The following is a 25683-nucleotide window of genomic DNA, read 5'->3' as shown; positions in this document are numbered from 1 at the left end:
GCTGGAGTATTGCTCGAACCGGGAGTTAAAAAGCAATTTAACAGAAAATGTGAGTGATAACATTTGGGAAACGTGATTGCAGTTGGATAAAATTTGTAATTTCGCTGAAATATAATATGAAACGTTACTTATTTTACTTAGTTCAGTTCGTGGGGGTGTTAGTAGTTAGCATGCTTAGCATTGCTAACGCTACGTTGATTGTCCACTTAGAAATTTTACTAAAATGTATGATAATTTGGCGGATTATTTTGAAACTATCCGATCACTCCTATATGTTATTATCACTCTGTTGATTCGCATAAAAATCATAATATGCAAACTGCGGCAACGTGCAAAATGTCGGCACTTAATTGTAACATTACAAGAAGTTGTGCGTGATCTCGCTACTATTTCATTTTTTACCAACTTTCTGTGTTAATTTGTGACATAATTGTCATGCCTTATCTTCAAGTCGCCAGTGAGAGAGAATGACATTTATTTGAAACTGGTGAAAGGTCCTGAAATGCATTCAGGTCTCTGCCAAAGCTGTAAAAATAAGCACAGAATATACAAAATAAACATGACTTTATTTTAACCTTTTGAAAATGCCTCTTCTCCTACTACCCACTGATGTAACACTTTTCTTCACCCCAGCACCTGCCTAATCTTGCCTCTGTGTCCTTTTGCAGAATGGTGACAGACGTGCAGCTGGCCATATTTGCCAACATGCTTGGCGTCTCCTTGTTCCTGCTAGTGGTGTTATACCACTACGTTGCTGTGAATAACCCCAAGAAGCAGGAGTAGAGTTGTACAGTATGACTGCAGAGGTCAGTGAGGTCAGACACTGTTTGCGTTTTTTTCTTTTAACATTGTCATTTCTGATGTTGATCATCATAAAATAACAAATTGGACAAAAGCAGGTTCTTTCAGTTTTTCTTTTTATTGTGTTTCTATTATGTATACCCCCATGTATTAAAAAACATGACTCAAATCCATCTATAACTGTTTTATAGTATGGCAGCTTTTACATTTAGTTAGTATAATTTTGATGCTGTCAGTGCTACATTATTCTATTATTGAAGAAAAGTCCCTTCTACAGTTTTCAGTAAGTGTCATTAATAAAGGAAAATGCACAGAAATAAAGGTTATTGGGCTACATATATAGAGTTAATTTGTTCCATCCTAGTTCATGGCTGATCACTGAGCACTACTAAAAATCTGGAGGAATAATTACAAACAAACAGGATTTTAAGGTTTAACAACTGTGAAACGACTGAGGCTTTTTTTTCCTCCCTACAGATGAGATGGACATCAAAACCACCACCTTGATTACATCATTCCCCTCATCATCTCCTCTTTCTAAGAGGTGTAATTTCTGTTTGCACAAGGATCTTTTTTTTTTCTTTTTCTAATAAACATGTTTGAATTTGAATTTCTACAGTCTTTAAATTTTTTCACCTGCTCTGTACACATGTAAACATTTGTTATGCAACTTTAAAATACATGGAGTTTATTGCAGATTATTTATACTTCCAAATTTAAACACAGTTTTGTTCATCACAATCTTTTTTGCAAAAAAACCCAAAACACGAACGCTATATGAATAAATATACACATATACATATAAAAGGATGTATAATTGTAAATGATTAGTTCTCACTCGTGCGAAAAAAAGGACTGTGACAAGAAAAGTTAATTCAGTACAAACGGGTTACTATTTAGGTGTTCACTCCAGTTGGATGCATCACGTTTCCTTTAGCCTCACTGAGTGCATTTTGCAGCATTAATTTAACCCTCGACTTCCATAAGCCTCACACAAAATTTTAGCTTCAGCATACAGCTATGATCATTTTGGTTTCTTATACACATAATACATTATTTTAAACCTGCACGCAGGAGGATTTTATAATGTGACATTTACTTTTTTGGTGAGTAGAATCACAAAAACTAAAAAACAAAAAGGCCAAGTAGGTAAAAACCATTTTATAAACAGTATGTGCAAAGCACAAAAGTGGAATAAATACACTCATCTCACATTTGTTAAACATCCACAATAGAGATAATGAGATTATAAAGTTGCTATTGTGCTTATGAGTCTAAATAAAAATCATCCCTTCCTTGTAATTGTACAAGTGGCTGCCTAATAAAATATTTAGCAGTGCATAACAGTATTGGTCGGTATCTGAGGGGAGCAGCAAGGACCAGAACAATGCAACTTAAATCACAAAAACAGGAAATGTGAGGTACAATTATGGTAGCTGAAATGTTCAAGGATGTTTCAAGTCTGCATTCTTGAGCAGCTGGAAAAATTTGGAAAGGTTGAACCACTCCCCCAATACAGCTGCTAATGTAATGTCATAGAGCAAGGCACTTAACCTTCAGCTATTCCAGTAAAAACAAAAGCTGCTCAGTAGTTGTAACAGGTAATTCTAGGTTCTAAATGTTGCCCAAAAAGGCTAAAAACAATACGATTAAACATAAAAAATTTATTTATATTGCACATCATCATGCCCCAATCAATCCTCCACTGGTGACAAGTCCCTCTCACATTTTGAAGTATTCAATTGCTCAATATGATATTTTTAGGCTGTCGGTTTCCTAGGCTTCTCCACACAGGGTTACTGTCTCACACATGTTCACAGTGTCAGGCACAGTCACTGGAGTTTCCTCCACCTTTAAAGACAACATCACACAGCCTGGTCATCTTTTAGTTATTCATATTAAATTATAGCTTCAATCTAAATGTACATTAACAACGAGAAGTGTGCACATCGGTTTTCACCTGTTGTTGTGTTCCCATGTCCTCTGCTGCACTTTCTATGATAGCACTTTCTTTGCACGTGATACTTCTGTCTGTGCTTTTCTTCAGTAAAGCTTTAGAGGCCAGCTGTATGGCAGCTTCTTTCTCAGATACACCTGCAGAATGGAACAACAGAGGGGAGTCAGCAAAGAATATGTGAGGTGTCCACTGTAATGTGGGAAATGGGAGTATTAAGTAAAACTTGATGGTGACATTGTGGGTTTAAGGACCAGAACTTCAGAAATTGTTACATTTTAGTGGACACAAAATTATGTAGTGCAGTAATAAAATGCTCCAGCAGGAGGCAGTTTATTAAAGTCCATTTCTGAGTCTAAAGACTGCTGGTTTCCATCTGTTCATTTTTACTCTTTTCAATTCAGTTTTATTTATACAGCGCCAAATCACAACAACAGTCGCCTCAAGGTGCTTTATACTGTACAGTAGATCGTACAATAATAGATACAGAGAAAAACCCAACAATCATATGACCCCCTATGAGCAAGCACGTTGGCGACAGTGGGAAGGAAAAACTCCCCTTTAACAGGAAGACTCTTGTGTCTGGTTGATGTGAATGAGAGGGGATTGCAGTGTATGGTCACAGATAGCGTGTTCCCTGGATTAAACAAGACCAGTTACACTCAGTTCAGCTCCATATTCCAAAGTTTTGAAGCTGAAATTAATCTTTATGTCATGCTGGGCCTTGGCGCAGCTCTTCAGTTCACTACATCACAGAAATCAGCTCAAGCCCCTTCCTTAAGCTGACTTTCTTCTGACTGGCTGCTGATTGCAAACAAAAGATCTGAGCAGCAAGTGGGTAGGGCTTTCTTGCTCAGAGCCAGAGCTATGTGCCTGGGTTGACCATCATAAATTATATATTTTTCCATTCTCATATATATATATATGTCACTCTTACATACATGGGCCTCAGAGAAAGTTTTACCTATATTTATTACAAGCATTCGGCACTGTAGCGGTAAAACATGTTGTTTAAGATGGTGGATAACCTGACGGACTGTGTCAAGGTGTCACTAAAATAAGCATGTGTATCATTCAAAACCTCTAGCAGAGCTCAAGAATAAAAACATTAAGCTAATGTGCCTAATAGGTCCACTCTGAAGCATCACTATGCTAACATATGCTAATTACCACTAAAGTAACTTCTACATCTGCGGATCAAAGCCAGGTGGCAAACACCATAGTAATTAGAAGGGGGAAATGTATGACTGCACCAAAAACAGCTGTTGAAATATTTCACTTAAATCAGAAATGTCCACCTCAGTGTCAAAATCAGGGGGTGACTGAAGTCATTCTATCACTTGGGGATCCTGAATGTGTGTCCTTTATATGGATGTACAGATCTGTACATATCTGAAAAGTCAGGGGGACTCTATAAGACTCATTCTCTGGATGTCATTCAAAGTTATCTCATTACATTTCATACACACTGTGGTCAGATGCACAAATAAGCACGATCATGAGTTCTATGTTGTTGTTTTAGAAACGATTCTCCTTTAATATCAAGTAAAACATACTTTTATGAGATGCCTTCGTGTCACTTAGCCCCATTTTAACTGATCATTGGTCATAAACAGCCCAGAGCAACAAGCAGGTGTACATGCCTGACAATGACAGGTGTCTGTGGAGGCCAGGTCTGAGCAGCTTCCACACCTTCATGGTAGCAGACACCTCTTTACCTCCTGGTGGGTTATTGCTAGATGGAGATGCTTTATTGTTGTGTTTGGGAGGTGCGTCAGTCGAGCCCATCCTTCGGATGGGAATGCGGCTGACGTGGGGCTGCAGCTCACACCTGGGCAGGCGACAGAGAGGTTAACATTTTTGCTATTCATGAAAGAAAATATCAGCATGAAGAAGGAGTTTCCAGAGTGGTTTTCATTTCATTTTTCAGATCCCAGCCTTTGTTGACTGTTTTGGAGTCAAATTATTACAATGCAAAAAAAAAAAAAAAGATAGGGCTTACTTGCTAAATTTGATGGAGGAAAGGATGTGTTCAGGCCCCTGGTCTTTAGCAGTCTGTGACACATGGAGACATTACAACAACACATCATAGTCTAAGTGTATATTAATACGGGAGATCTTTTGCAACAAAGTGTTAATAATGGAAAAGTGAATTTGCTCAGTGAGTGAGCCAGCAAGGTAACCTAACCTCTCTACCAGCTTCTGTGGGGGGATGAGTGATTGTAAGAGTTCGGCACCCTCTCCCTATGTGCCCAGGACGTATAGGTAGAGGCATTCTGGACCAGACCGCAGAACTGGGTCCACCAGTCTCAAGGTCCGGGCAGCTAATGCCTGTCAACCAGATGAAGACACATAAATAAACAGAACAAAGAGAAGAAAGGAGAAACAAAGAGTGGAAGATGAAACACTAAGAATCTGATTTATAAAACTTAAGATTTAAGCCATTTAGCGTGTGTATGTTTAAAGTATCACAATTATGCTGGCAAAAAACAAATATGTTGAAATAACTGAATGTCCTGTAATATCTCATAATCTACATATACTCCTAACTAAGTTTAAGTGGTGAGAGTTTTGGTGTTGATCTTTTCCTCGACGTGAAAGCTGAAAAATAAAGATCACAATCAGAGTCAAAAGAGAGCAAAAGGACCCACACTCTGTAGCTGCTTGACAAACGGATAGTTTTTATTCCAGAGGTTAAACAGAGAGGCGCTAAAAGACAGCAGCACATTCAAGAAAGGTGACAATTGTAGAGACGTTACACGGACAAACACATAACTGTAGTCTGGTATAGAAGGTTAGCACCACATTGAAGGAAATGGCACAATTCTCATAAGGAGTATAAAGCCGAAAGACCTACTGAGAATGTGACTATGCATACAGTGTTTTCACCAAAGCTGAGTTCGTCATTTTCAATGAAGATGTAGACGCTTTAGGGCTGAAACGACTGGGACACAGAACATCATAGTTCACAGTGAGAAAGCAGGAAAAAAACAACAACTACAGAACACTCCTTCACCATTTAGCAGGTCACTGATCTAGACTGATAGATCGTAACTCCACTGAGCTGAGGCTACACTAAAACCTTTAGTACAGTAATATTAGATGAGACTACAAATCTGTAGATTATATACTCATCGACAGATTTGCAGGGTTTTCTGAGCTTCCTCTAACTTAGAGAGCTGACATTTGAAGCTAATGCCGTGTTCAGACTATACGATACCAGGCTGGTCAGATCTGAGTCACATAAAGCATCGATTGGAGGTTGGGAACAAAAATGAGAGTAACGCATGCCAATAGGGTGTCATGATAGACAAAAAAAAAAAGCTGTGCCAACAAAAGGGCTGACATATAAGGAAGGTGTACTATTACATACATTACAAAAGAGAGAATGATGTTCCAGTATAGTTAGGAAGAAGTGTGAGAAGCAGTAACACAAGATAGCCAGTGTCATAGACACTCCTTTGTTTGCTGTTCTGTTGACACTCTTTTATTGAAAATCAAAATGATATCACACTGATTGTGAAAGAAGAGATGAACAAGATTTTATAACTCTTAATCACCTGACACATCGACCACTGCGACAGACTGAAGTATCATGTAGTCTGAGCCCAGCGTGAGTATTAAGGACTGTTTCTACAAAAGCTTTTTATTTGGCTTAACGACGCTTGAATTCGCAAGAAATTTATGTTGTGAGATCACTGCAACTTGGGCAAGTCACACTGAATATGAAAGACAGATGAAGAAGGATATATACCCTATAAGATCACAATAGGAGCAGGACCTTCAAAACCTACTGCTTACAACAAAGCAAGGCACAGCTTAACTACAATGTGTAACAGCACTGGATCGGACAGTAGCTACAGTGAGCAAAGGCCAGATGTTCTGAAAGCTATTTTGATCCCTTAATGATCTGGTTTGTTTGCTCCTTCTAAAAAATAAGAAAATAAATAAATAAATAATAATTCACTTCTGCATGTTAGTGCAACATAAACGGCCGGTCCTAAAACACAGACCATCATCAAGTACTTGGATAACAGCACGCAAAAAACGAATTACAGACAAGTTACTATAATTCCACAATAGATGAGTAAAATCTTAGACAACATGGTAGCTTCTCACGACTGCTTACCACAAGATATATTAACTCTAGCCGTCGACAGCCTACTACACACCTGCCACGATCGATTTACACAAGGAACATGTCTATCTGCTTGAACAAATTAGGATAAATATTATCTTCATCAGTTTAAGGAAACATATAATACATAAACAAACAAAAACTCTTCACCATATTTACACCTAAACTAGGGCTGCCACGATTAGTCGACTAGTCACGATTACGTCGACTATCAGAATCGTCAACAACTGATTTAACCCTCCTGTCATCCTGGCACCTTTTTGTGCTCCTTTCTGGTTTTAAATTCAAGCCATTTCCACTGTGTTCAGTGGAATATAACCAAACTTGCCAAAGGATTTTTTTTTTAATTTTTTTTTTTAATTTCGGTGTGAATTTATTAAATCAGCCTAAAATGGCTGAGCAGCAAAAATCCCCACACCCAACTTCCTTGTGCCGTTTTGTGTCCCATTGACAACCATTATAAACGCTATTTTTCATCCCAAAATTATTATTATATGATTTTTTTTTTTTTTTTTGCTTTGGATGTCAATGAGGACTCAGGGCCTTGAAATTGTAATTTTTATATTTGTCCACTGGGTGGCGCCATTTTCCCACTTTTGGGCAAGTGACGGCAATGGAGTAAATCCTGTATTTATTCCATAGACTTTCTGCTCAAATAAATGATAATTCTGTGTCACTAACAGTCTTAGACAATGGTGTGTAAGTTTAAAAAATGTAAAATAAAGGTCTTTATGCCTAAAAAAATTAAAAAAGAAAGAGAAAAATAAGTGTGTCTGTGTCTAACTTCAAAAGTCTTTCCTCTCTTTGAAGGCCACCCTGCGATATAAACAAAATAAACATAAAAGCAGGGGCCAAAACCAAATTAGACTTTATTTTGTCTGCGGGCTCAAATTGTTTATGCAGGTGCAATGCAGCAGAGGTTATAAGAATGAGCAGTAGAGCGGGAGTAGTCATTTTCAGGATGGCAAGATATTATAGCACAGATGAAGTGTTGGAAATGGTCCTGGACTCTGAGTGCCAGGATAGCTGCTCATCCTCCTCCGAGGATGATGGAGAGGAAACGGATAATTCTGTGGAACTAGAGCAGCTGGAGTCCAGTTCCCATGAAGAAATATCTGACGCTGAGAGCGAAGGGGAGATGGAGACGGAGGAAGCAGCTCCGGAATGGACTGCAAAAAATGGCAAAATCGTGTGGTCCCCCACACATACGGAGACCCTCCGCTATGTTCCTGCAGCTACAAATGTCACCCCAGGACCGACACACTACGCCGCCGCCCGAATCAGGGACCCGGCATCCAGCTTTGCACTCCTCTTCACAGACGAAATTGTGCAGCACACGGTGGCCATGACAAATCTGCACGGGAGACGCGCAGTCGCCGGCTGGCGAGACATGGACTGTGATGAATTGCGTGCTTATGTTGGGCTGCTCATCTTGGCCGGTGTTTACCGGTCAAGACACGAATCGTCTCTCAGCCTCTGGGATGATAAATGCGGACGGGATATTTTTCGAGCCACCATGTCCCACAAGCGTTTCCATCAAATCGGCGGGGCGCTTCGTTTTGATGATAAGCTTTCCCGACCCCGACGCCGTCAGGACAAGCTGGCTGCCTTCCGCAAGGTGTGGGATTTGTGGACGAATCGCCTGGAGCTGCTCTTCAACCCAGGGAGAGACATTTGTGTTGATGAACAGCTCGTCCCGTTCCGAGGAAGGTGCAAGTTCAAGCAATATATACCAACGAAGCCAGCAAGGTACGGTCTAAAAATATGGGCTGTATGCGACGTGGAAACCTCCTACGCCTGGAGACTCCAGGTATACACCGGCAAAACTGGCGATCGCGCGGAGGTGAACCAGGGGATGCGGGTTGCTCTGGAGCTAACAGAGGGGCTCCAGGGAAACGTGGTGACATGTGACAATTTTTTCACGTCCTTTGCCCTGGCAGAAGAGCTGCTGAGGAGGAAACTGGCCCTAGTCGGCACGATTAGGAGAAATAAGCCGGAGCTTCCACCTCGATTGCTCCAGACAAGAGGGAGAGCGGTCTTGTCGTCCGCCTTCGCCTTCACGCTCACCCACACTCTTGTCTCTTATATCCCCCGACGTGGCAAAAATGTGCTCTTGATGAGCACAAAACACCGCTCTCCGGATGTGAGCGAGGAAGGGAAGCGAAAGCCAGTAATCATACAAGATTACAATCGGTGCAAAGGTGGTGTCGACAACCTTGACAAGGTAGGTGTCATTACGCATCAGTTACGCACAGATTTATTCATTCTTGCTCATATATTCTTTTGTAAAATATACATAGGTTTGATTTTCTGTTTTTTGTGTGGGGTTTTTTTTTTTTTTTTTTTTAGGTTGTCGGCACCTATTCCTGTAGGAGGATAACTAATCGCTGGCCAGTGGCACTCTTCCACAACCTGCTGGACGTGTCACTCTACAACTCCTACGTGCTGTGGACAGCTATCGACCCATCCTGGAAACAGCAGAAAAATTACAAACGGAGGCTGTATGCTGAAGAAGTGGGTGAAGCTTTAGTAAACCCACACATACTGAAGCGAACACGCCTTCCCCGCTCATCAGGTGCTGCAGACATCGTGACGAGAGTGCAGAGTGCTGCTGCAGACCCCGCCCTGATCCCCAATTCCAAGGGCAGGAGACAGTGCGACTTCTGCCATGAGAAAAAGAAACGTGTCGTCACCACCTGCTGCAAATGCGGGAAGTCCACATGTAAGGACCACCTTCTGGTCATTTGCAGCCTCTGCGTCAACTGAGGACTCTGACACCTCCACATACACACCACACCTCCACACACCTCCACATATGCTCTTCCCCTCTCCCTCGCTCTTTCTTACTTATATCTTTCTCGTTCCCAAAAACATAAATGTTCATGTTCATTGTTCAAAATAAAAGTTTTTTTCTGGTTCAAACTGATCTTGTATTTTCATTTACATATTTTTTTTCATTTTATTTTAGAACACAACAAGGAAAAAGCATTTAGTGGGGAAAAAGTGAAAAACCATAATATACCATTATATTGAATTTCCTGTGCCCCTGCAAAAAAAATAATGCTGGATCAAAACAAATGTTGGTGCGAATCTTTGGACCATCCAAAGGCCTAATTATAATAAAAGTCAAATATTACTTCAAATGTTTTTTATGGAAAATATTTAGTTTTTTTGTTTTTTGGGGCTATAAAAATGGTGCGCTCATGTAATTAAACTGCGATTTAAAGGGTTAAAACCCCCGAAATATAATTAAAACTTTACATGAATATTTCAGGGAGAAGTAGTTGTAAAAGATTGGCTAATTTAAAGTGGAAGAAAATATGAATATATAATCTTTTTATAGCACTTTTTGGGGCGTGGCAGAAAACGGCCACTAGGGCGATGGACGTAAGTTTTTCTTTTAATTTGCCCCTGCATTAAAAATAATGCTGGATCAAAACAAATGTTGGTGCGAATCTTTGGACCATCCAAAGGCCTAATTATAATAAAAGTCAAATATTACTTCAAATGTTTTTTATGGAAAATATTTAGTTTTTTTGTTTTTTGGGGCTATAAAAATGGTGCGCTCATGTAATTAAACTGCGATTTAAAGGGTTAAAACCCCCGAAATATAATTAAAACTTTACATGAATATTTCAGGGAGAAGTAGTTTTAAAAGATTGGCTAATTTAAAGTGGAAGAAAATATGAATATATAATCTTTTTATAGCACTTTTTGGGGCGTGGCAGAAAACGGCCACTAGGGCGATGGACGTAAGTTTTTCTTTTAATTTGCCCCTGCATTAAAAATAATGCTGGATCAAAACAAATGTTGGTGCGAATCTTTGGACCATCCAAAGGCCTAATTATAATAAAAGTCAAATATTACTTCAAATGTTTTTTATGGAAAATATTTAGTTTTTTTGTTTTTTGGGGCTATAAAAACAGTGCGCTCATGTAATTAAACTGCGATTTAAAGGGTTAAAACCCCCGAAATATAATTAAAACTTTATATGAATATTTCAGGGAGAAGTAGTTTTAAAAGATTGGCTAATTTAAAGTGGAAAAAAATATGAATATATAATATTTTTATAGCACTTTTTGGGGCGTGGCAGAAAACGGCCTCTAGGGTGATGGACGTAAGTTTTTCTTTTAATTTGCCCCTGTAAAAAAAATAATGCTGGATCAAAACAAATGTTGGTGCGAATCTTTGGACCATCCAAAGGCCTAATTATAATAAAAGTCAAATATTACTTCAAATGTTTTTTATGGAAAATATTTAGTTTTTTCGTTTTTTGGGGCTATAAAAACAGTGCGCTCATGTAATTAAACTGCGATTTAAAGGGTTAAAACCCCCGAAATATAATTAAAACTTTATATGAATATTTCAGGGAGAAGTAGTTTTAAAAGATTGGCTAATTTAAAGTGGAAAAAAAATATGAATATATAATATTTTTATAGCACTTTATGGGGCGTGGCAGAAAACGGCCTCTAGGGTGATGGACGTAAGTTTTTTAAAGGATGACAGGAGGGTTAATAGTCGACGCCTCGTTTGAAGCTTTGTAAGATCACAAAAGACGCAGGAATAAGTAGTAGGATTTAAGAGTGTAATAACGGACTGAAACAGAAGATGGCAGCACTGCATGTACAAGGATGTCAGCTGCCGTTAAACCCCGAAGAAGAAGAAGTAGCTCTGTCCCAGAATTCATAGCCCAGCTGTCAACAATGGCGGCAGCTAGTTAGTTTTAAAATTACTCTTATTATTCTTTCTGGGTCACAAAATAAACGTTTAACATATTTTCTGGCGAGAATGTAACTGTATAATCCTCAAATATTTGCTCAGTTTATCAAGACACCACATATTTTCAAAAGCGCTCCGACGTTTTCGGAGACGTCTGTTACCCACTAGCTTGATAGCTAGCCGGGGGCTAGGCTCACTAGAGCCCGTGAGAACACCGGACTACCGGCAAATTGTTTTTAAACCCACCGCCGTCTTTCGCTACTCAGGTTAAATATATATCAGTCACTTAGATAACTTAAAAATGTTATTGTTTGGCTTTTTTTAGTATTTTATTTGTTCCTGAGTAAATCGGTTTGGCTGAGATTAAAGTTATAGTTTTTACACAGCTGAATAAACGTCAAGCAGACAACTGATTATCAGAAGTGTGAGATGCTCCAGAATTTACTCCGGTGTCCTGTTATATTTTAGATAGCAAGGAGCAGACGGCTGAGTTTACTCAACTCCACCGAAACAATCTGCAAACTTCATTAAAATTTAATAAACGATCATCTTGTCTTTATTTTTAGTTAGCACATATCTTAAACACTTAAAGGTGTAAGCTAATGATAGTTATTTAAGAGCAGATGCTGCTGGTGCAATAAGCTGTACGTTTTACGTCTAATGGATGATGATCTGATTAGTCAACTAATCGCAAAAATAATCGGTGACTAGTCGACTATCAAAATAATCGTTTGTGGCAGCCCTAACCTAAACCAGTGTTAGTGTCATATTAAAAAACAATAAACACATGCCAGTCAAACTGGCTATAAGCTAAACTCATTCTTTTCATATAATACTACTTGCTGGCAAACAGCCCCACAAATCAACCGTAGTTATCCCAAAGCAGCTACAAGATTGCAAAATCCATAATGAGGTCTCCACACAGGAAGTGAGTGACATGGTGACCAAAGTCAACGATAATCAGAGAAATTGTAGCTATGACCAATGAGAAGGAAGGATGCTGTTTACTGATGTATGAGAGGATGGTAAATGCCAACGAATGAGCCGCAAAACATTTCCTGTGTGGGTGCCCCTTAAGGACTTAAGCTAATGAGGGTACACAGTTTCTGGCAGTAGGCTATGCTGTGATTATAACGTCATGACCAATGTTGGTCCGACATTGGAATGATGCAGGTTTTTGTTTTTATTTATTTATTTATTTTTAATGGTATTTAGAATGAAAAACTGACTTGTGTACAAAAATCTAAAAGCAAACCTTTAAATGTCACTTTGAATCATAAGAAATTTAAAAAAGCTATTTAAATGTTTAGCCTCAAATGACAGTATAATGTGATCGACTTGTGACATCGTTTTACAAATCAACATTAAAGCGAAACCCAAAGACAACAGAACAGATCAGAGGGTGCTTTGGAAGCCTTTTAAAGAAAATAAAGTCTGACTATGTTCAGTCTATAAAAATATGTCAATGAATAATTCAAAAATCAAACGCATCACAACAGCAACTGTGCGAATAAAGAAGAAAATCTCCCGGCTACTTTCAAATGGTGAGCAGAGTAACGTGGTAATTAGCTTTAGCTTATTATTGTATACACAAAAAGCTTCGTCTGGATCCATATTATAGTATTATGTCTACGGATAACATCTACTGTGTGCTCTGAACGTCTTATAGGACAGCAGATATTAGGTACCAAGAGGTACAAAGAGCCAGAGGACAGTGCAGCAACCAGCACTTGATTCAAGGTCGGTGAGAAAAAGCATTTCAGTCATAGCTGAGATCTGAGGAACACATTCGCTCTCAAGTGAAAGTGTTATTTACCTTAAGGTGCTAAAACTGTAGACATGTAATTACTGTGCAGAAAGAAAAAAATTATTTACTAGCACCAGTGATGTTTTGCACGCACGCACGCTTTGACCTACATGGACTACCAGGCTGGTTTCTGAAAAGACAATCTCACTCAATCATCTCGCACAAGCACATGAGCCCAGTGTTTCATGGTTTAAGTCAGATTCAGTCCGGGGTGGGCCCAGTTGGACTGCTGGCGGCCGGCGGTAAGCTCTGAAGGAGCAGGGGACTCAGTTTGGAGAGCAGCCCAGGACGGGGCAGGGCCTGCAGGGATGGGAGCAAGGTGGAGAGGCTGGGGGGCTGGAGGGAGTACAGACCTGTCATACTGACGGAGGCCGGGAGGGGACAGGAGCCTGCTGCACACACTGAGGAAGATGAGGAGGACGAGGAGGAAGGGGGTGAGAGTGGGGGGCGAGCGGGTGTGTGGCTGTTGCTGGGAGACCGGAGGATGAAGCGGTGGTGATGGGGGGGGCGTCTCTTCTCCTGGGGCTTAGTGTCTACAGAGAGGGAGACACATACACCTGCTCAGAGACGTGCAGGGACCGTAGGGATACACAAAGCGGCTGAAACTACCCTGCATGCACTGAGAACAAAGTCATTACAGGTAACGCAAAGTAAATGCAAAAAAACTCATTAAAGCAAACTGAAATTCTTTTGGTACACAGGGTTTCTGCCAGGAAAGAGAAAAGGAAGACAATCGCTATATCTTTTTTCACACTTCCAGCATGAAGAGAAAGTAAAAAGCATGTAGGCGCGATATAACCAAAATCTCATATCCCAATATAAGACCTTTATCGTCCCGACAACGATATATATCACAAAAAATTTACATTTTCTGTAAATTCTGTGAATCTCAAGTGTTTTCAGCTTGGCGTCGTGAACCTGGAGTCGAGTGTTTTGACCGAGGCATGAAACTATACGTTTTTAGACATACAGTGGCTTGCAAAAATATTCAGCCCCCTTGAACTTTTCCACATTTTGTCACATTACAGCCACAAACATGAATCAATTTTATTGGAATTCCACGTGACAGACCAACACAAAGTGGTGAACACGTGAGAAGTGGAACGAAAATCATACATGATCCCAAACATTTTTTACAAATAAATAACTGAAAAGTGGGCCGCATTTTCTTTGTGAGTATTTACTACATGGCGTGCTGCGGAGGAAAGCCTATTCTAATGTTTTGAGCACCTGACGGCTCTTTTTTGCTTCTCATGTGTAGGTGGTAGAAGAGGTTTGTCGTGTTTGAGTCTGAGGTGGGGACCGGTTTCCTGCATAATTTGCATAGTACAGTTTTCTGGTCCGTGTCAGACTTTTCATAACCAAACCACGTCCGTGCTACAGAGGTAGCCCCTCGTTTAGGAATAAGGTCCTCGATTTGTTTTGACTGGTCCTTCTGTTTGTCATCATTTCAGTTTATTTTGAAAAATCTCAACAGGATCTTCAGCTTTATTGTGAAAGGTTAATGTGGAAAAATAAACAAGCAGATGGCGGAGCCACAAGCTGGGTTTACCGTCGTTGTTGCTAACGACAACGCATAAAAAAAGTTGCTTATCCATCCGTAGTGTTGTTACTTTAAATGTAAGAGAAAGAGGGAACGTAAAGAAATGAATATAGCCACTACAGTGACCATCAAAATGATGAAAAAATATTGCCGTAAACAGTTTATTTTGTGACACCACGAAACAAACAATAGCGTAAAATGAAACGTTTTTATATCGTCATCCGCTACATATCGTTATATTGAACAGACCTAAAAGCATGCATGCATATACAAGCTGGAGAACACCAAAACATATTCAACTCTATTGCAATAAAGTGATGAAGGATATATCTTACAGTGATTAGTGGACTGAAGTGGATGAATATGAGCAGAGTAAGTAAAACAGAATAAAGTCATAACATTTGCCAGGTTCTTTAATGCCCTTTAATAATTGTGGATCTCTTTGTTTTTACATTCATCAGGTCCCAATCAGCCCAAATAGCAAGGAGATATTAAAAATACATGCCATGAAAGAGTTGGGGTCTTAGGAGGCTAGAAATGTAATTAACTTATAATTGTTAAATGTTATACTGTTTATCTGATGCCTTTATCTGCCAACTTTATTTTCATATTCTTCCATCTGAAACAACAGGAAAGCAGTTAAAATGATTTTATTCTGTCTCTGATGATTGCTGCACCCAACCATGTAGCAGAATACAGGCATTGTGAGGAGCCAAAAAAGTAGTGACGCTTATCACGTCCAATATAGCGGACAGCTCGACATTCCCATGATGTCACGTGCAAACCCTTTATACACTGGTGGAAACCCTGGTACATGTATTATTGAGACTGGGACGCGTGTCTATTCTGCACTCATCATATTTCTTTAAAAAGAAGAAAAGAAACATGATAACTCTAACTATCTCTAAACATCATGTTAGAATACTGGATTATCCATACTGTGAGAAAAATGTAGGAGTTTTGTACCAAAATGTAAACCAATGTTGAGATTTTTCTTTAGGGTAAGGACACAGCAGCAGGAAAAGGGGTCATGCAAAGGTCATGCGGGGGTAATGTGGGGGATGTTACAGGTCGTTAACATCCAGGACACCAAGCTCATCCCAAACCTGTGGCCAGTTTCATGTCACGCGCAGCAAACCCGAAGCTAACATTCACGCAGACAATAACACATCAGCCAGCCTTTCTGAACAGCTCCAATAGCAACGAACAAGAGGTTGAAGAAAAGGAAAGAGAAGAAAATGAGAAAGAGAGAGACCACAAGAGAGGATTTGTGATACACAGAGAGAGAGAGTGGAGCAGACGACCACTGAAGGAGATGTGACTTAAGAAAAGAAAAAAAAAAGCAGCCACAGCACAGGCAGATAGTTGGGAATTAAACTTACCTCTGACTGGCCCGAGTGTTTTGTTGCCTCCACGTCCGCTGCTGTTGTGCTGTGTATGAGTTCGGGGTGGGGGGCAACCGAAAGTAAAACTTGGGGAATTGTGCATCTTCGGCGAGGGCGTTTGGCTGCTGCTACTTTGGCTGTTGCAGCGGACGCGGCTGAGGGTGTTCTCCGATGCAGATCCAGACAGACAGCTAGTAGGAAAATGAAGGAATCACAGAAATCCATGACCCAGCTGTTATCTTTGGACAAACTAAAGGCATCTAAGTTAAAAAAAAATGTGTGGGAACTCACTTGTTAAAGCTCTTTGGTGGTGACACCTTGCTGCCATTGTGGTGTATTCGTGGAGGAGGGTTGGCATGGATGTGAGCGTTCAGTCCTTTGGTGTTGCGGACGTGCTTGAGGATCCAGGCTCGGAGATTTGTCAGACAGGTGTGCTCAGAAAGCACCAGTCGCGGCCAAGGGTTACACTCTGCCATGTCCAGGGCAGAGATCGCCACAGCACGCCCCACCTGATGGCATCACCCAAATGTATTTCAGAACTGATATAGATAGGCGCACTTTGTTTACATAAATTGCCAAATTTCTTTAACGTGTCAGGGTAGGTGTACAGTACTGTCTTGAGCCACATCTCATTTCTTTATATTTTGTAGAAAAATGGGAAGCAGGTGCAATGATTTATTAAAATGTGCAAATACGCATCCGGGTTCTGGGGAGGCCAGTCAATGACTGACAGTGTTCCCCTGTGTTTTTCTGTCCAGGTATGTTTTTCCTACACTTTCCAGATGGTATTGATTTAGGTCATAGATTTAGGTTCTATTTGTTGGAGGAGGAGCGTCGATGCATACAAGTGCTTTATCGGTCATTAACAACATAGTTTCTCTGTCTAAATATTTGATTTGCCAAATACTTTGTGACAACTAAGTCACCGGTCCGGGCCGCGAGAGTTGAGGCTCAGGTGTGAAATTTATGGTTTTCAGGGTTTTTATTGGTTTTCAGCGTTATTTTGTTGTCGTTTTTATCGTTAACTTGGATTTCCTGGGTCTTTTCACGTTTGTTATGAATAAATTTTCTTTTTTCCGGTACCGGTACTAGTTTTATTTTGTTGTGTTTATCCGCGACACCTTAAAGGCCGGTCCGTGAAAATATTGTCGGGCATAAACCGGTCCGGGGCGCAAAAGAGGTTGGAGACCGCTGAACTAAGTAATATAATTACTTAATTAATTAATATATTTTTGAAAACTCCGTTTTTGCATTTACGTGTGGACGAGAAAAACGGAGAAAATGCAGCGTCAAAGGTGTGCGCATTTTTTGACGTCTCACTGTGCGCCACGTTATTGTTTCGGTGAAATGAATTTCTACAATACTGTTACTGTTAATTGTTCTCTCTGCAGTGTTTAAATGCTTACATATACACACACAGTTACTGTCCCTCCACACATACGACTCGGTTCTGCTTCTATGCCCCAGCATTGTTTACTATTTCCCACCGAGGCTTCTAGACTTCTGATTGGCCAACATTTCTGCACGGTTAGGAATATAGCGCCACCTGTTGCTTTGGCATGTTCCTAGCAGCGTTTTCCTTCATTTCTGCGTTTACGTGTGGACGGGATTATTTTTTAAAACGAAAACGGAAAATCTCCGTTTTCAAAAATACCCGTGTACGTATGGACATAGCCAACAACTAAGTAATATAATCTGCTCTCTAGTGAGTCTTTCATCCTGCCGAATAACTCTAACTCCATTGTCTTGATGTGAAGATAACGCTCGTTTTGCTCTATAGCTTCAATGAGCTCATCGCGTGTGTCTTAACCGGTTCCACATACAGTATGCTGCAGGCTGTGGTTAGTGTGCTTTCAAAATAAGAGCAAGCAGGCCTTGTCTTTGAGATGTTGCTCTCACTAATCAATAAAAAAATGAAAATAGAAAATTCTAATGCGAGGTGACAAGTATGCTTGAAGGGGAAGGTAATACACTTGGACATACCTCCCAAGTAAAGTCGATGGGTGGGAAATAATTCAAAGAAAAGTGGAGCAAATGACTTTCTATGGAGAGTAACTAACTATTAGTAATGGCCACAACACTTGTTATGATATAATATGATATGATATTATATGCATGTGTGTGTTATATATGCGCTTCCTACCTGCTCAAATATTTCTGGAGTGTATTTTGGAGGGAAGGATGGAGGTGGAGGGGGGGTAGCTCGTCCGTTGTCATGGCAGGCAGGTGGGATTGTATTCATGGTTTTTCCTGTGTTATAGTTGCACTCCAGAGTGTAACTGGTCGGTACCCAGTTGCAGAAGCAAGATAAAATATAAAATTACAACACAAAAGCATTACTGTGTTTCCAAGGCTTTTTGCAACTTAATTTGTACTGGGCCCACAAAATCTGCACTTGGTCATTATGGCTAATTCGAAACTGAGTAAAAATTCTGGAAATCACACTTTAAACACCTGAAAAACGACCACATAAACTTCCTACACCGAACACAGATCGCAGCAATGTCATAAATGTAATGTCTGACCTGTGAAGCAGCCCTATTGCCTTGTGAATGGCGACCCGACCGCTGCCTTCTTTAGATTGGCCATCTCTCTTGTCTCGTGCGTACATGTTTTTCTCAGAGAAGTTACAGCCCAGAAAATCAAAGTGGGCAGAATTCACAGCGATCAGCCTTGGATACAGCATGTTCTCGACCTGCGGCAAGAAAATCACAGCAATTCAGACACACGTGACAGAAAGTACAAATCAAATGTAGAAAATGTCTTTCTTAAAAAAAATTTTTTTTTTAAATGATAGAAAAGTAAAAAACAAATTTGAATGTTATTTGACAATTTTGCAAAAGTACTGCAAAGTAATGGATAAATGCATTCATTATTACCTGCTGGCTCTCATCAGGAAGGCTATTTCCATACATGAAACACCCACGTTTAGACGCGTGCCCATGCAAGTCGACATAATATGCCACACCCCCCTCTTGTGGTGGCACCGACTCCTGTTCCTCCACCTGTGGTGCTGCTAAATCTCCAGCACCTGGAACTACAGTCTCTGTGGAGCTCGATGAGCTGTTCTGATCTCCCTTCTCCGCCTCTGAAGTAGCCCAGGCGTTTTCCTCCATCATCACGGGGACCTCTGGCTGCGCAGGATTTGCATCTTTCTCTGCGTTCCGTTGGTTTAAGGTGACTTCGAGGGCAGTGAGGGGAGGTGCTTCGTGCTGATTTGCAGGTTTTGTTTTAGCAGCTGGGGGCTCTGTATGGGTGGGGCCGTTAGAACGAGTGCTTGGCTGTGTTTTGTGCAAGCGGTTGTGTGTGTGGTGGTAGAGCAACAGTGTTTTGGCTGCATAGATGGACGGGTGTAACTCGGGGCTGGGGTTCAAGTATTGTCTATTCAGGTTCACACCCCTGGAATCCGTCCTTTAAAAAAAGAGAAAGTGAAGAATCTTTATTGTCGACAAGTTTAAACCCAGCAGAGAGTCTTTTGTACACTTCTCCTCTGCCAAATTTAACATGTGAGCTATTTTATACATTATTACATGGTGATGTTTAGATTAAGTAAAATTGTAGAGGAACACAAGTCTGGGAATCAAAAGAAGAGGCAGCATACCACTAACATGCCAAGAAAGCAGCGTCACCATTTACTGACACCTCAGTGCATCATTCTCTGAGACACAGGGACATCTGGTAAAAAGGTCACCACATCTCACCTCTGCTGGCTCTTCTAACCTCCTTATGACTAGTAGTAGTGATGAGCCTAAACTAAACTCAGCTGTGGTCGACCTTCCCTTCCAGTTTGATTTCCAGAATCTTATCATTTGTACCAAAAGCAGTTTCCATAACCAGACTAGAGCCAGGGTTTCCATCACTGTATTTGAAATTGTCACATCTTGAAAGATATTGTTTTTTTATTTATTTAACACAAGCAATTTATTGTCTGTACACAATAATTAAACATAAAACCTCAAAACTGAAAAAAGTTGAAATATTAAAGAAGAACCAGGCTAAAACCAGATTATGACTTAATGATATTTCACCTATACAGCAGATTGGCTCTCTGTCTTCCTGTGTCCACTAGGTCTACCATGATTTGGTGCTCTCTCATTGGTGTAGTCTAAATTATTGCTGGGAATGTGAAAAAAACTCTCCAGTATTCTCTCACCCCTGTGTCAGCATATGCATATCTTCACAGTGTTACAGCAGATAGCAGGTGGGCAGCTTTCCATTAACTGAGTGCAAATGCGCCTGCATTAAATTGCACGTAATTTCTGAGTAGGTCGTAGTCACTGGGCTTTTTTTTTACCCTGAGTGATAACTGCATAGGGCTTAAAGAAACTTAATTTTTCCAGCTGGATTTCTTGATTTCTCCTAAAACGAGCAGGTTCATTGGCCACACACGTGCATAAATTAGTTCTTATGTAAGTTTTAAATGTATGCACATGTTAGCAGAGACATTCAGTTGATATTGACAATGAATGTTGTGAAGGCAAAGTAAGAAGATATGCACATAGCAATACAAAAACTAATGGTCATTGTACAAATTCAGACACATTTGCACTGTAGCATCAGAAGCCATATCCCCATTGGTTGCCTGGTCTTCAGACAAACTTTCTATTCAAATCAAAATTTCATTAGGAAGCCAAAAAACAAAGATTTTGAACACACAGAATGCTTATTTTTAATAGGATATATCCGTTGTATTTGCAGTACATATGGGTCTACAGTTGTAAGACTTCCTATGCAGAAACACAGAGATAATCATCTTATACTAGCAACTGTTAACTGCTGTGTAGCCTTTTAACAGGCTCAACATCAAACCAACTTGTTTTGTGACAATAATGACAGAACAATGTAGCACGACGACACATTGTAGCACATTTCCAGACTATAACTGTGGTGCACACTACTCACATTATTATTGAGAGGAAACACTCTCATGTCTCATTTAAGGATGTATATGAATGTGAAACTCTTACCTGTAGTGTCCACGGACAACCCCGTCTGGGTTCAGCATGGGAATGAGCTTGAACACAAACATGTTGCGCAGCGCGTGTGCACGTGGGTCATCTCTTCTCAGGATGAAGTTGAGGAAACCGTTAAACACAAATGATGAGGGAGTCTCCCCAGGGTGCACCCGACTGCTGAGAAAAAACACCTGGGAACACACACAGACACGCAAATACCGAGAGTGAACGTTCCTGTTTAAGGTCAGAGTGTTATAAATTATCATTAAAGGTCCCAATCTACAAAACACTGGAAGTGATTCACAGCCATGTGGCAACTGGAGAACACAGAAAGTCAAGGATATTCAGCGACTTTAAGAATACCAATAATTGACATTTGTACTGGTAGTAAATACTAGAGGTAGGGGAAAAAATGGATACTGTGTAGCATGGTGATATTTTGTTTGCTAATAATGTATCGATACAGGGACAGCAGAAATCGATATTTTGTTACAAAAAAGGTTTTTGTGCTCTGACTTCAGAGCATGTTGATCCTTTTTCTGAGCAAGAATCCTGACATTCCTTCACTGTCCAAATGTGTTTAACTTGTTTTTGGCAGCAATAAACATGACAGTTTACTTATTTTAATTTAAGACATGTTTTATTTTAATTAAGTTTAAAACTTTTTTATTTAATGTAAAATTATATTTTGTATTAATTTACTTTCAAATTCTTCAGTTGCTGAAGGGGCTGCATAGTTTTCATAAACTGCATAGTTCAGAATAGCTATAATTGTACCAGATGGTTGCGTTCAGTTAAGTTGGACTAGACTGTAATACAAACCGTTCAGTTTGTCAACAATAAAACTGAAATGAGAGAAAGACTGAGTGTGAGACTTTGATATTAGATAAAATGAATATTGATAAAGTTTACCTTTATGTACAGAATCTGAATATCGCAAAATATTTTAAAAAATTGCAATAATATTGTATCGTGCGTTAAGTATTGTGATAATATTGTATCGTGGGATGTATGGTGATTCCCACCTCTAGTAAATACATTAGGGGTTTACCAAGGCAGCCAAAACCTGGAATTTCTGCAAGTGAACAGTCTTCAGCTTAAAAGTAATGCACAATGAGCAACTCACTTCCAGTGTGGATGCAGCTTAACAAAAAGCCAGTTAAGTTTAAATTAAATGATCATTTCTTTACTTGTGGTAAAACAGCCCTTTCTAAGGTGGGAAAATTGCTGCTGACAATCCACATTATTACATTTAGCATCTATATTAGCAGCATGCTATAACTCGCTACATCAGACTCACCGAGGAAGAAACAAGCAGCTATGGGTTGATTATGTGCGGATGTACTAGTTTACTCTTTTCTTCATGGGGGGAGGCTAACTGCTTGGAGGCGGTCTAGGTGACTAGGTAACTTTGCTTCACAGACATACTTTACACACGGGAATGTATTTAAAAAAATCTCATAATGGTCTAAAACTAATTTTCATTATAGGGGACCTTTACAGAATAGTGATTGTTTTGTTTTTGTGTATGATTGAATGATACCCTTTTGCCAGGGAAGCGGTGTGGTCTTGGAGTGTTGGTGTCAGGAAACAGCTTGGGCAGACGGGCTTCCCGTTCATCCTGCATCCCGCTGCAGTTGGTCACAGTGAGAAGGTCCACCCTATTGCCATCTAGAGAGTGGCATAGCAACTCCCTATGATAATATACAGTGCCTGGAGTACTAGCAGTGGGAGCAGTGCAGGAAAGAGTTTAAGGGAAAAAAAATGTTAGAGAACTGTACACATTTAAGGTACTTTGACAAAGAAAAGATTCCAAATTTGTGTGTACATAGTTGTGTCATTTGTGCGCTTTACCTGCTCGGACTGAGCTGAGCAGCCCTGGGGTAGCTCTGATCCAACTGCTGCAGCATCTCCTGGCACTCTGTGTAAGAGAATGGGTAGCAGAAGGAGAAATAGGTGGTAGCCCCTCTCACCTCCAATAGCCGGTGAGTGAATGAAAGGATGAACTGGTTATCTACAATCTGAAAAGCAGCAGAAGAAAAGAAGAAGAATGATATTTATAGATGGATAATAATAGCCTGACAGGCAGTACTCTGCCTCACAGAGTCCTGTTGCCCACATCCTCTCTCTGACAGGCTCAGAGAGTGAATATCTACCTCAGATGTTGGTCTGTCTCGTATCCTTTCCCAGCGGGTTTTGCCCGGTAAAGTGCGTACGAGAGGAGCCATGCCTTGGCTGTAGAGTTTCCTCTGATTGTTCATGTTCATCACATTGATCTTCAGTAACTTCCCAGGTGCTGCCCCCTTCACACTGAAGTAAAACCATGATCTGAAAAACCACAACATGATACGGGATACTTTAAGTCATCTAATGTGGTAAAGTTGGTGTGGCACGAAAAATTAAATTTTGGTTACCTGTTTCCGTTCTCGTGCTCTGTGCCGGCACAGTCTGGCTGCGTCCACACATTGAACTCATAATCAGGGGTGAGGCTTGACCCAGAGGAGGAGCTTCCACTAGCAGGTGTGTCAGAAGAAAGGCTGGAGTTGCCCTTCTCCACCTTCTCCACCTTCTCCACACGTGCCAGGTTCCCTGAGTCAAACTTGGAGCTAAACACAATATTCCCAAAGCGAGCCTCCATGGCTCTGAACTCTGGCCTCTTTCACTTTTCTTTTCTGTGAAGTGCCCGTCAGAATTCTGACACAGATCACCTGTCATGAAATTAGGAATACAAAAATATGTTAACACTGGGCAAAAACATAAAAGGGAAAGGAGGTATAACCGGCTACAACAGGGGTTTTATGTATATGTAACGTATTTCTCAAAAACATAATAAACAAAGAATTTTCTACAGATGTAATTTACCATAATACTAGTTTTTGATTGTAAGACGAAACAGCGACATCTCGAGGCCATTACAGAAACTACAACGATGGCCACAACCAACAACATAAAACATTTTCTACAATTACAAGCTTTATTCGTGTAGCCATTGCTGTACATTGGTTGCTTACTGTTTCCTTATCATTAACAAAAACGTGAGTGAAAGTCTGTCCAACAAGATGAAATAACGTTTCAGTGTATCAACAACAAGCAATAACAACAACAGCTGACCGAGAAATCGAGGGCAGCGTAAAAAGGGGGAGTGAACTAACGGCTGCAAGCGTTACAGTCGGTTCATAAAAAGATTTCACATGATTTAAGGCAAATTAGCAACCGCTAGCTTAAATCGATTACACAGCTAATAGCCAGTGTCCTTCCTTTAATGTTCCACACAGCTAGCATACCTTTCTAAGCTACGGAGGCTAACTTAGCAACGGCACTAGCAGTCATTGCTCTGAAGGAACAATCTGTTTTTTGAAAATTATTCTACGTTTTTGGTCCACACACTACCTCGACACATAATCTGCATCAGCGTCTTTACGTGAAAATATAAAATGTCAATTTTACCAGCCTATTTTCGATCGATGTCCATTTTTGTTTCACCGTCCTTCTCAACCCTCAATTCATAGCTCTGTATGCTGCGTTCAGGGTCCTCTGGAGAACTGACACTGCCTGGAAATTTCCTTGTGTCTTAGCCTAACAAATTGCAGGATGGATTTTGTTATTTCCACTGTGGCGAAACGTTTTAAAGTCATTCTGTGCATTTGGTCTGCTTATTACAGTGGACATGCAAAAATATAATCAAAATATAAGTCGATTTATCTTAAAAAACAGTAATTAAAGTTACCAACTTTGTTGTTCTTTTCCTTATGAAACATAACCTTAGTGTAGGCTTACTTTATTTAAAGGTCTCTCGCATTATTTGGCTGTAGCATTGCAGTGACATTATGCACCCAGAATATCTCAAACCTGAAAGGCCTGTTCTACAAAGCAGACCTGGCACCTTTTTTGTATATAGCCTCTATGTCGGTCTGCCAGTTCGGACTGCTGTTGTTGTGGACAACCAGCTACTAGTACTTCTCTATCACATCAACATCCTGTCCCAGGATAGACATGGGTCATGTACAGTAGCTGTCCTCTGATGCTGTCTTCCCATCCCCATCTTTCTGGTATTATTTGCATTCAGAAGCCAGACAAATGTTTAGCACAGGTCCTCAGAACTTGAGATGATGCTATCAGAGCATCCTAACTCCTAACCCAGGCCAGTAACCCATTATCTGTAAATAGCATTAAAGTGAAATGCTCAATTTCACAAGGATCATATATATACACATTACATATGGTCTGTGAAAAACTGATGTTCATTCCTAATCTGCAGTAATCTCATTTTACTGTTTATATCCTCCAGAACTACATATGTTTGTATATAATGCATGCATAATGTAGGTATATGCATGTATAAGCCCATATATTTTCACAGACACACAAATACACATGTTAG

At 40.1% G+C, this 25683-nt stretch overlaps 2 protein-coding genes across 4 annotated transcripts; one reads left to right on the top strand and one right to left on the bottom strand.

Annotated features, from left to right (window-relative positions):
* Positions 1–43: 43 nt before the first annotated feature.
* Positions 44–1411, top strand: ost4 (oligosaccharyltransferase complex subunit 4 (non-catalytic)). 2 transcript variants are annotated; one of them, XM_085133080.1, is made up of 3 exons: positions 44–49; positions 669–806; positions 1279–1411. In XM_085133080.1, exon 2 carries the CDS (start codon positions 670–672, stop codon positions 781–783), a length of 114 nt encoding a protein of 37 aa, XP_084989206.1. In that variant the 5' UTR covers positions 44–49; position 669; the 3' UTR covers positions 784–806; positions 1279–1411. The 2 variants fall into 2 exon arrangements, with proteins under 2 accessions (XP_084989206.1, XP_084989207.1); XM_085133081.1 differs by having other exon boundaries at positions 669–815.
* On the bottom strand, positions 744–24867 carry agbl5 (AGBL carboxypeptidase 5). 2 transcript variants are annotated; one of them, XM_085133077.1, is made up of 17 exons: positions 24750–24867; positions 23717–24010; positions 23459–23630; positions 23157–23323; positions 22846–23023; positions 21315–21493; positions 19227–19758; positions 18873–19042; positions 18491–18626; positions 16639–16856; positions 16345–16538; positions 13773–13952; positions 4944–5086; positions 4758–4810; positions 4399–4586; positions 2762–2895; positions 744–2652 (listed from the first exon to the last, which is right to left on the bottom strand). In XM_085133077.1, the coding sequence occupies exons 2-17, from the start codon at positions 23938–23940 to the stop codon at positions 2578–2580; spliced, it is 2943 nt and encodes a 980-aa protein (XP_084989203.1). In that variant the 5' UTR covers positions 23941–24010; positions 24750–24867; the 3' UTR covers positions 744–2577. The 2 variants fall into 2 exon arrangements, with proteins under 2 accessions (XP_084989203.1, XP_084989204.1); XM_085133078.1 differs by lacking the exon at positions 13773–13952.
* Between the last annotated feature and the right edge of the window lie 816 nt (positions 24868–25683).

This window comes from Neolamprologus multifasciatus, chromosome 15 (assembly GCF_963576455.1).
Source record: "Neolamprologus multifasciatus chromosome 15, fNeoMul1.2, whole genome shotgun sequence".
Classification (NCBI taxonomy): domain Eukaryota; kingdom Metazoa; phylum Chordata; class Actinopteri; order Cichliformes; family Cichlidae; genus Neolamprologus; species Neolamprologus multifasciatus.
Note: the sequence above shows the minus strand (reverse complement) of the source record. Positions and strands in the feature narration are given on the sequence as shown.